This window comes from Leptonychotes weddellii, chromosome 13 (genome assembly GCF_054177405.1).
Source record: "Leptonychotes weddellii isolate Sample4059 chromosome 13, ASM5417740v2, whole genome shotgun sequence".
NCBI classification, from domain to species: Eukaryota; Metazoa; Chordata; class Mammalia; order Carnivora; family Phocidae; genus Leptonychotes; species Leptonychotes weddellii.
In genome coordinates, this window is record NC_138381.1 from 57,563,547 (window position 1) to 57,573,804 (window position 10,258).

The 10,258-nt window shown below is 45.5% G+C and overlaps 1 protein-coding gene across 1 annotated transcript in view; it reads right to left on the reverse strand.

The window, feature by feature from the left end:
* LOC102742526 (coiled-coil domain-containing protein 74B) overlaps positions 1 to 10,224 on the reverse strand; it is a 26,816-nt gene extending 16,592 nt beyond the window's left edge. Inside the window, exon 1 of the mRNA XM_006744509.3 lies at positions 10,104 to 10,224. Within this exon, the coding sequence (XP_006744572.2) occupies positions 10,104 to 10,224 (121 nt within the window). The remainder of the gene's footprint in view (positions 1 to 10,103) is intronic.
* Positions 10,225 to 10,258: the final 34 nt, after the last annotated feature.

Genomic DNA, 10,258 nt, shown 5'->3' on the forward strand with positions numbered 1-10,258 from the left:
GGGATCGAGTCCTGCATCGGGCTCCCTGCTCGGCAGGGGGTCTGCTTCTCCCTCTGCCCTCTTCCCTCTCGTGCTCTCTGTCTCTCATTCTCTCTCTCTCAAATAAATAAATAAAAAAAATCTTTAAAAAAAAAAAAATAAATAAAAAAGAAACATGGAGATAAATATCAGAAGAAAGAGCTTAAAGAGTTGAAAGGATTACTTGTAGGAAGCTGGACTGCTATTTTTTTCCTATAATCTCAGAGCACTATGACTTTTTTTTAATTAAAAAATTTTTTTTTAATTTAAAATTCCAATATAACTGAGATACAGTGTTATATTAGTTTCAGGTGTACAATATAGTGATTCAACAATTCTATACACTACTCAGTGCTCATCATGAGAAGTGTACTCTTTTTTTTTTTTTTAAAGATTTTATTTATTTATTTGAGAGAGAGAGAATGAGAGACAGAGAGCATGAGAGGGAGGAGGATCAGAGGGAGAAGCAGACTCCCTGCCAAACAGGGAGCCCGATGCGGGACTCGATCCCGGGACTCCAGGATCATGACCTGAGCCGAAGGCAGTCGCTTAACCAACTGAGCCACCCAGGCGCCCCAAGAAGTGTACTCTTAATCCTCTAATTCCTTTCGCCTAGTTTACTCACCCGCCCCCCACCTCCCCTCTGGTGACCACCAGTTTGTTCTTTGTATTTAAGAGTCTGGTGTTTTTTGGTGGGTTTTTTGGTTTCTTTTTTTCTTTGTTCGTTTGTTTTTTTGTTTCATTTTGTTTTTCTTTTTGAGAGAGAGAGAGAGAGGGCTCTCGTGCTCGAGCAGGGGGGAGGGGCAGAGGGAGAGGGAGAGGGAGAAGCAGGCTTCCCGCTAAGCAAGGAGCCTGATGTGGGACTCCATCCCAGGACCCTGGGATCATGACCTGAGCCGAAGGCAGACGCTTAACGGGCTGAGCCACCCAGGGGCCCCAGAGATTTTTTTTTTTTTAACTTACTTCTCTGCACCTTGTTTTCTCAGTAAATTGGAAATGTAATAATAACACTTGCCTGGCAGAATTTATTTCAAGGATGCAATGAGATGATGAATGAGAACACTTTACATGAATACAAAAGAATGAAAGATAAGAAAGCTATCTCCACGTTGCAACCCTGAGATACAGCTGAAAGGAGAGTGGAAATTTTCCATTCGACATTCTTTTATATAAATAAGTAGATAATTCCTATTATAAAAGCATTCCCCCATGAGAGGCAACAGGCCTCTGACTGGCGGGACATTTTCCTGTTTCCTGACTCAGCCCTGTACATAGATGTCTGATTTCCATTCATCTACCTGCTGACACTGGTGGAAAGGCAGTTGGAGAAAGAATATGTAACATGCATGCCAGACTCTTCTCATCAGAGGCTGGAAAGGCCCTGGGCCTTGTTCAGGGTGACCGAACATCCTGGTTTGTCTGAAACCGTCCCAGTTTTTGCCCGTTTTCTGGGGGTAATTACAAACAGCAGCTAGTTTTATTCTCAAAGTGTTCTCATTTGGGTGATAAATTATATGGTTGCCCTAGTCATAGTCCCTTAGATTGCAAGGATTCATTTACGCTAAAAATACAGGACAAAATGCTTCAGGTACCACATGGGAAGAGGGTAAACTTGTTACACTGCATGCATTTTAAGAGATTGGGTTATAGGGGCGCCTGGGTGGCTCTGTCGGTTAAGCGTCTGCTTTTGGCTCAGGTCATGACCTCGGGGTCCTGGGATCGAGCCCCGAATCCAGCTCCCTGCTCAGCGGGGAGCCTCCTTCTCCCTCTCCCTATGCTACTCCCCCTGCTTGTGCTCTCTTGCTCCCTCTGTCAAATAAATAAATAAAATCTTTTTAAAAAGAGAGAGACTGGGTTATATTCTTGATGACACAAAAGACTTGGTGTGTGTGCGCCTAATGCAGGTAAATGAGTTTTTTTCTCCCCTCTCTCTCAAAAGATCATCAAATCTGCTCAAACAGCTGCCCACATTCTTCATTGTGAGCCTATATTCTCAGGGTATTGACATAGAAGAAACAGCTTTATCCTGGAAAGTAGTAAAGTGAAATGTTGCAAAGAAACCTCGTCTATAAAAGCCACCAATATCATTCCTGTGGGACTTATTTTTAGCAGAACGTTTCCTTTTGGTGCCATTCAATCTCCGGCAGAGTGTGCCACTCTTTTTTTTTTTTTTTTTGTAGATGTATTTATTTATTTGAGAGAGAGAGAGAGAGCACAGTGGGGAGGGACAGATGAAGAGGGAGAGAGAGTCTGAAGCAAACTCCACACTGAGAGCGGAGCCCGACGTGGGGCTCAATCTCATGACCCTGAGATCACAACCTGAGCAGAGATCAAGAGTTGGACGATTAACCAACTGATCCACCCCAGAACCCCCCACCTGCAGATTTTATTTTTAAGTAATCTCTACACCAAACTCAGGACTCAAACTTACAACCCCGAGATCAAGAGTTGCATGCTCTACCAACTGAGCCAGCCAGGTGCCCCACTGATATCCTACTCTCCACAGGAAGTCTTACTGATAATTTAAATAGTCACATATAAACACATATTTGTGTGTTATATATATTATAACCTATGTTTTTAAATTTTATGTATGATATATATAACACAAAATATGTGTTTATATGTTCTCATTCAGGTGATATACTGTATTCTTACAATAAAGTAAATAACGGGTGCTTGGGTGGCTCAGTCGTTGGGTGTCTGCCTTGGGCTCAGGTCATGATCCCAGGGTCCTGGGATCAAGCCCCACATTGGGCTCCCTGCTCAGCGGGAAGCCTGCTTCTCCCTCTCTCACTCCCCCTGCTTTGTTCCCTCTCTTGCTGTGTCTCTCTCTGTCAAATAAATAAAATCTTTAAAAAAATTTTTAAAAAATAAGTAAATAACAAAAATGTTAGTAAGAAAATCATAAGGAAGTGGCGCCTGGCTGGCTAGTCAGGAGAGCATGCAACTCGATAGGAGGGTTGTGAGTTCGAGCCCCATGTTGAATGTAGAGCTTACTTAAAAATAAAATCTTAAAAAAATAAAAAAAATCATAAGGAAGAGATAATACATTTACTGTACTGTATATATATATATATATCATGATCCCAGAATCCCAGGATCAAGCCCCGCCTTGGGCTCCCCGCTCAGCGGGGAGTCTGCTTCTCCCTCTGCCCCTCCACCCACCTGTGCTCTCTCTCTCTCTCAAATAAAATCTTTTTTAAAAATCCACATGTAAGTGGACCCACACAGTTCAAACCGGTGTTGTTCAAAGATGAACAGTACTTCACTAAGCTATCAATGCACTGGAAAGTGGGAAAGGGTCGTCAGCACACTAGAAACTGAGAAATTCACCAAGGAGGGAAAGCAGACAGCATTACATTTATAGAGTAATGAGTCTAGAAGGAACCTTACCCAAAATAGGTGCAAGAGAGAACTTCTGCAAAAGTGGAGGATGTATATCCCCAAGGGGGATAAAAGGTGCCAGGAGAGGCTCCAGGGAGAATTACTGGGAGATTCGTTAAGGCATTGCTCTTAGAGCAGCTTGGCCAGGTTCAGATTGGGCTGAGGAACAGACAACTGGATGAAACACACTGTGGGCTCGGGATGGAGAGGTCAGTAAGTGCCCTGATAGCTAATAAACCCCATATCTGTAACCTACCAGCACAACTTCTCTCACATGAGAATACTGCCTTCCCCCCCAGAGTTGTTGTCAGCAAGTTGCATCCACAAATAAGGATCCTTAAAAACACAGAATACAGAGAATCACCCTGTATTTGAGGAAACACACCATGAAACTAGAAATGCAATAAAAAGAATGAACACACAAGGAAACAGAGCTAACAGAGCAACCAGGAAAAGACTTAAAAAATAAGCATAATAAGATTTTCAAAGTATTCAAAAGGCTGTTTGTGGTCATGAGATAGAAAGAAAACTTCCTGCAAATCAGAAGCAGTTCACCTTCCGCCACCATGACCACCTCCTTCTGCTTCTGCCGCTGCCCCTGGCACTGCTTGGGTACTCAGCGTTATGTATGCTCTACTCTTTGTGACGGGCGCTGTGCACACCCTGGCCAACAAAAGGCCCCCGGAAAGAATCAGAAGGCAGAGAGATATCTTCAAAGTAATATTTGATGGCATTAACCCCCTCATATAAAACTAAAAAATGGCTTCCTGGTGCTCTGAAGATGAACACCAAATTACCAACATGGACTTCACAGTTCTGTGTAAGCCGGCTCCTCTCTACCTCTTGGTTTGCTCCAGGCTTCCTCTCATTCTCTCTGCCCCTCACACTCCCTCTTGGGCCACCTTGTGCTGTGTCTTCTACCTAAAACACATCCCCCTTTCTTGAGTGACGTGAGACATAATCTCCCTTTAAACCTTAGTTCAGTCATTCTTCAGAAAAAAATAGGGCTTTCTGACCTCCATGGTTGGGTCAGATCTTCCTATTATTTGCCTCATTTTATCTATTTTTGGAGTGTTTGTCAAAGTTTCACTTTTACATTTATCCTTTTTTTTTTTTTTAAAGATTTTATTTATTTATTTGAGAGAGAGAGAGAATGAGAGACAGCATGAGAGGGAGGAGGGTCAGAGGGAGAAGCAGACTCCCTGCCAAGCAGGGAGCCCGATGCGGGACTCGATCCCGGGACTCCAGGACCATGACCTGAGCCGAAGGCAGTCGCCCAACCAACTGAGCCGCCCAGGCACCCTACATTTATCCTTTTGACTCTAAACTTTTGGAGGCCAGATATGGGGTCTGGTATTGTTCACCATCATATCCCAGCACTTGCTAGGGTACCTGGATATTTGTTGAATGAAGTAAAAATTAACACTCTAAAATTTCTGTACAATAAAATTTACAGAATACAGTCTCAGAGTTAAAACACCCTAGGATTTGACTTGTTCCATGGTTTTAAAAATAGTTTTATTGAGATATAATTCACATACCTACAATTCATCCATTTAAAAGCATATTCAATTTTTTGTATATTCACAAACTTGTGCAAACATCATTATAACCTAATTCTAACAAATTTTAAACAATTTTTTAAAGATTTTATTTATTTATTTATTTACTTATAGTGTATGAGTGGGGGGGAGGGCAGAGGGAGAACGAGAAAGACAATCCTCAAGCAGACTCCCCACTGTGCATGGAGTCCGACACAGGGCTCAATCCTAGGACCCTGAGATCATGACCTGAGCCAAAATCAAGAATCAGACGCTCAACCAACTGAGCCACCCAGATGCCCATAAACAATTTTTTAAAGTTTTTATTTATTTAAGTAATCTCCACACCCAGTGGGGCTCAAACTCATAACCCCAAGATCAAGAGTTGCATTCTTTTCCAACTGAGCCAGCCAGGCACTCTGACAATCTAATTTTGGAACATTTTCTTCTTCCAAAGAAACCCTGTGCCCATTAACTGTCACTCCTCATTGCCTCTCTTTGCCCCAGTCCTGAGGAACCAGTTCTATCTCCATAGGTATGCCTATTCTGGGCATTTCATAGAAACAGAATCTCACAGAGGCGCCTGGGTGGCTTAGTTTGTTGAGCATCTGCCTTCGGCTCAGGTCATGATCCCAGGATCCCGGGATCGAGCTCCGCATCAGGCTCCCTGCTTAGCGGGAAGTCTGCTTCTCTCTATCCCTCTCCCTCTGCTGCTCCCCCCACCCCTTTTGCTCTCTCTCTCAAATACATAAATAAAATATTAAAAAAATAGAATCTTACAATATATGATCTTTTGTAAATGGCTTCTTTTACTTAGCATCATGTTCTCAAGATTTACTCATGGGCATATGGCTGGCTCAGTAGGTAGAGCATGTGACTCTTGATCTCAAGATTGTGAGTTTGAGCCCCACATTGGGCATAGAGTTTATTAAATAAATAGTTAGAAAAAATACTCATTTTTTTTTAAAGATTTTATTTATTTATTTGACAGAGAGAGAGAGAGAGAACAAGCAGGTGGAGGGGCAGAGGGAGAGGGAGAAGCACGTTCCATGCTGAGCAGGGAGCCCGATGCGGGGCTCGATCCCAGGACCCTGGGATCATGACCTGAGCCGAAGGCAGATGCTTAACGACTGAGCCACCCAGGCACCCCAGTATTAACTCATATTGTAGTAGGTAGCAGTACTTCATTCCTTTTTATGGCCAAATAATATTCCATTTTATGGATAAACTGCATTTTGTTTATCCATTCATCACTTGGTGGACTTTTGGGTTATTTCTGCTTTGGGGCTATTATGAATAGGCTGCTATGAACACTTGTGTATACTTTTTGTGTGGACGTATGTTTTCACTTCTCTTGGGTTATATACCTAGGAGCAGAATTGCTGGGCCATGTTTCCTTTTTGAGGAATTGCCAAAAAATGCTGCACCATTTTACATTCCCACCAGCAATGTATGAGCGTTCCAGCTTCTCCACATGTCACCAACTCTTACTATTTTTGTCTTTTTGATTATAGCCATCCTAGTGACTGTGAAGTAGTATCTTATTGTGGTTTTGATTTGCATTTCCCTGATGACTACTGGTGCTGAGTATCTTTTCTTGTGCTTACTGGCCATCTGTATATCTTCTTTGGAGAAATATATCTTCAAATCCTTCACCCATTTTTAATTTGGATTATTTACCTTTTTATTGTTGAATTGTAAGAACTCTTTATATATTCATCAAATATATGATTTGGAAATATTTTCTCCCATTCTGTAGGTTGTCTTTTCACTTTCAAAGTGTCATTTTTTCAGTACAAAATTTTTTAGTTTTGACAAAATCCATTTACCTATGTTTTCTTTTGGCATTTATACTTTTGGTGTCATACCTAAAATACTATTGACTAATGCAAGGTTGTGAAGATTTATTTCTCTGTTTTCTCCTGACAGTTTTATAATTTTTGGTCTTCTATCTTGGTCTATGATCTGAATGATTGGACAGGTCTCTTCCAGTGCCGTGATCATGTTTTTCCCCAGTGATTTTTGGTCAACCTTAGACTGAAGAGCCCCTCCCCCACCCCAATCCTTTTCTACTCATGTACAGATTAACCTAAATCATTTATATTGTGATTCCTGAGGTTTTAGGGGCTGGGTGTGTATATAATAGGTATAATATTTGTTGGGGCGCCTGGGTGGCTCAGTTGCTTAAACATCTGACTTTTTTTTTTAAAGATTTTATTTATTTGACAGAGAGAGAGATACACAGGGAGAGAGAGAACTGTAAGCAGGGGGAGTGGGAGAGGGAGAAGAGGCTTCCCGCTGAGCAGGGAGCCCAATGCAGGGCTCGATCCCAGGACCCTGGGATCATGACCTGAGCCGAAGGCAGACACTTAACGACTGAGCCACCCAGGCGCCACCTAAACATCTGACTCTTGATTTTGGTGCAGGTCATGATCTCAGAGTTGTGAGACTGAACTCCATGCTGGGCATGGAGCCTGCTTAAGATTCTCTCTCTCCCTCTGCCCCTCCCCCTCCCTCTCAAAAAATAGGTATAGTATTTGTGAAACGTATTTATTGGGCAGCTGCTATGTACTTGCATGGTGCTGGAGCTAGAAAGATGAGTACAATATACTTGTCTTCAAGGAGCAAACACACTAGGGGCACCTGGGTGGCTCACTTGGTTGGGCATCTGCCTTCAGCTCAGGTCATGACCCTGGAGTCCCAGGATTGAGCCCCGCGTCTGGATCCCTGCTCAGTGGGGAGTCTGCTTCTCCCTCTGCCCCCCACCCCTCTCGTGCTCTCTCTCAAATAAATAAATAAATAAAAATCTTTAGGAAAAAAAAGGAGCAAACACACTAGCTGGAGATTCATTTAGAAGTATTTATTCAGCACTTTGAAGTGTCCAGCACCAAGCAAGTGATAAATAAATCCCTCTTGACTTTTATCTGCCGAAAGGTGGTGATGAGTACCAAGGAGGTGATGAGTATCAAGGAGGGCACTAAATCCAGCCCAGGAGGAGGGGAGGTGGAGGCAAGGCAAAGTTTCCTAGAGGAAGTGATGACTGATGGTCTTCCGGGATGGGTGGGGGTCTGCTGGCTGAGGAAGGAGGTGGACCAAGCAGACCTTCAGAGACCTGGCCTGAGGAGAGGACTGTACACGTCAGCAGGGAGCACTGAGCCGTGTGGGGTGAAAACAGCCCTCCTCCCACCCGGAAAGGTAGGGTGCAGGGATTAAGTGTGGGGATGTCTGCAGCCACCCCAGGCAGAAGGCTCGCTTCACCCACTTTACTGCATTGCCTGGAACATAGACCCTTAAACAATGAGATTTCAGATGCACAAAGTCAGAGCCTCCCAGATCATGTTCTGTCGAGCACAAGATGCACATGTCCATTGTGGGAAGTCCACAGTTCTCCAGAAGGTTTGGGCAGCTTTTCACCTGCTCATCACAAGAAATAAGTGCTTTGAGTTACACACCGGGAAATGCCATGTCAGCACTCAGGTGGCGTGGGTGCCAAGTGGTGGGTCTCATAGGTCCGATTCTCCCTAAAGAGGCTGTTCTCTGCGAGGTGAACACAGCTAGCTGAGGGAAGGCAGCTGCAGATGTGTAATGGTGAGAAGACCCAAAAGAGAAAGTGCAAGCCGTTGTCCAGTTGACTGACCTTCACCTTCCCCCACTGCCCATTCGTTCCGGGTGCAGTAAGCCCTCAGCTCTCCCAAGTGCCAGCCTTATGCTATGGCTGGAAGACATTTGCTCCCTTCTTTGGCTTCTTTGCATTCTTCTGACCTCTTAAGACCATGGTGACTCACGAGGGCGCCTGGGTGGCTCAGTAGGTTAAGCCTCTTGGTTTTGGCTCAGGTTGTGAGATAGAGCCCCTTGGCAGGTTCCATGCTCAGCTCGGAGTCTGCTTGACTCTCTCCGTCTCCCTGCTCCTATCCCTGCTCTCTACAATAAATAAATCTTAAAAAAAAGAGAGAGAGAAAAAGAGGCAGGGGCGCCTGGGTAGCTGAGTCAGGTCATGATCCCAGGGTCCTGGGATCGAGCCCCGTGTTGGGCTCCCTGCTCAGTGGGGAGTATCCTTCTCCCCCTCCCTCTGCTCATGTGCCTGTGGACTCTCTCTCAAATAAATAAAATCTTAAAAAGGCAATAGCGACTCACGTGGATATTAAAGTCACTGGCTGTTCTCTTAGCTGGAATATCAATTGGGAGAACAGTAGGAATTCTTGAGGGGGAGAGATTGGGAAATAGTTTGATCTATTTTGGTCACTAGATGTTTGAGAAAATTATGCTAGGAATTCTGGTTTTCAGAGTCAAAGCTAGCTAAATTTTTTAAGTGAAAGCTACACGAGTCACCGCTCACCTCTATTGATAACGTCAGGCTTATCACTGAGGGTTGGTCATCCAGAGGGTCTGAGCTACTCTTGGACATCAAAGAGGAGGAAGTAGTCCTTGGGTCACTTACACTGAGCAATCAGAGCCTGAGCCAGCTGGGGTCAGGGGTGGGGCTGGCTGAAGCCTCGGGGTCTGAGGGATTTGGTGTCAAAAGGCAGCGGGGTCAGCATGGGCTCCTGGGAACAATGTCCCCCGAGAGGCTGGCAAGTCTCAGAGGCGCGAGAGGCTGAGCCAAGCCTCCAGAGCATTATGCGTTGTGCTTCCTGTGCCGAATGCCACCAAAAGGCCCGGGCCATGTGGTCCGAGGGGTCTGGATCTGGCCCTCTGGTGGCAGTTGGGGCGGAGGAGTGAGCAGGAGCAGTGGGGGCAAGCTAGTTAGCGGGAGGTGAGGCTCCAGGAGGCAGGAGTGAATGGGCGGCGGGAACCCCGTCTGACCCCCCCCCCAAGCCAGGCCCTGTAGCCTCTGCCCTCAGGTGTTATTTACACTTTCATTGTGCTGCGGGAACTGCTGCCCCTGCTGCCCCCCCACCCAGGCTCCTGTCCCCCCAGCTGTGACTCCAGGGCTCCTGTACCTCTGCCCTTGTCCCCCAGCCCTTTCTCAAACTGTGCAGCGAGAGCTCTTCACAAACTAATGCGGGTCATCGTGAAGGCAAGGTCCAAGTTGCCCTTGCCTGGAAGAGCCGCCAGCCAGCCAGCAGCTCTGCTCCTGCAGGGGGAGCCACGGGGCACGGTGGTCTCTCCAGACATCACCTCCCAAGCCCCGGCCAAGGGAACCAGCCCCTCCCTGACCTTCCTTATGGCTGCTGGACTGCACCACGAGGTCCTGGGCCAACGGGAGCTCCGGCCTGTTCCCTCCGGGCGCCCAGCGCAGTGCAAGCTGCACACAGCAGGTAGCTGCTTCAGAGTTCATGGGTACACAGGTGGAGCGTTCCGTTTGTGCCTTT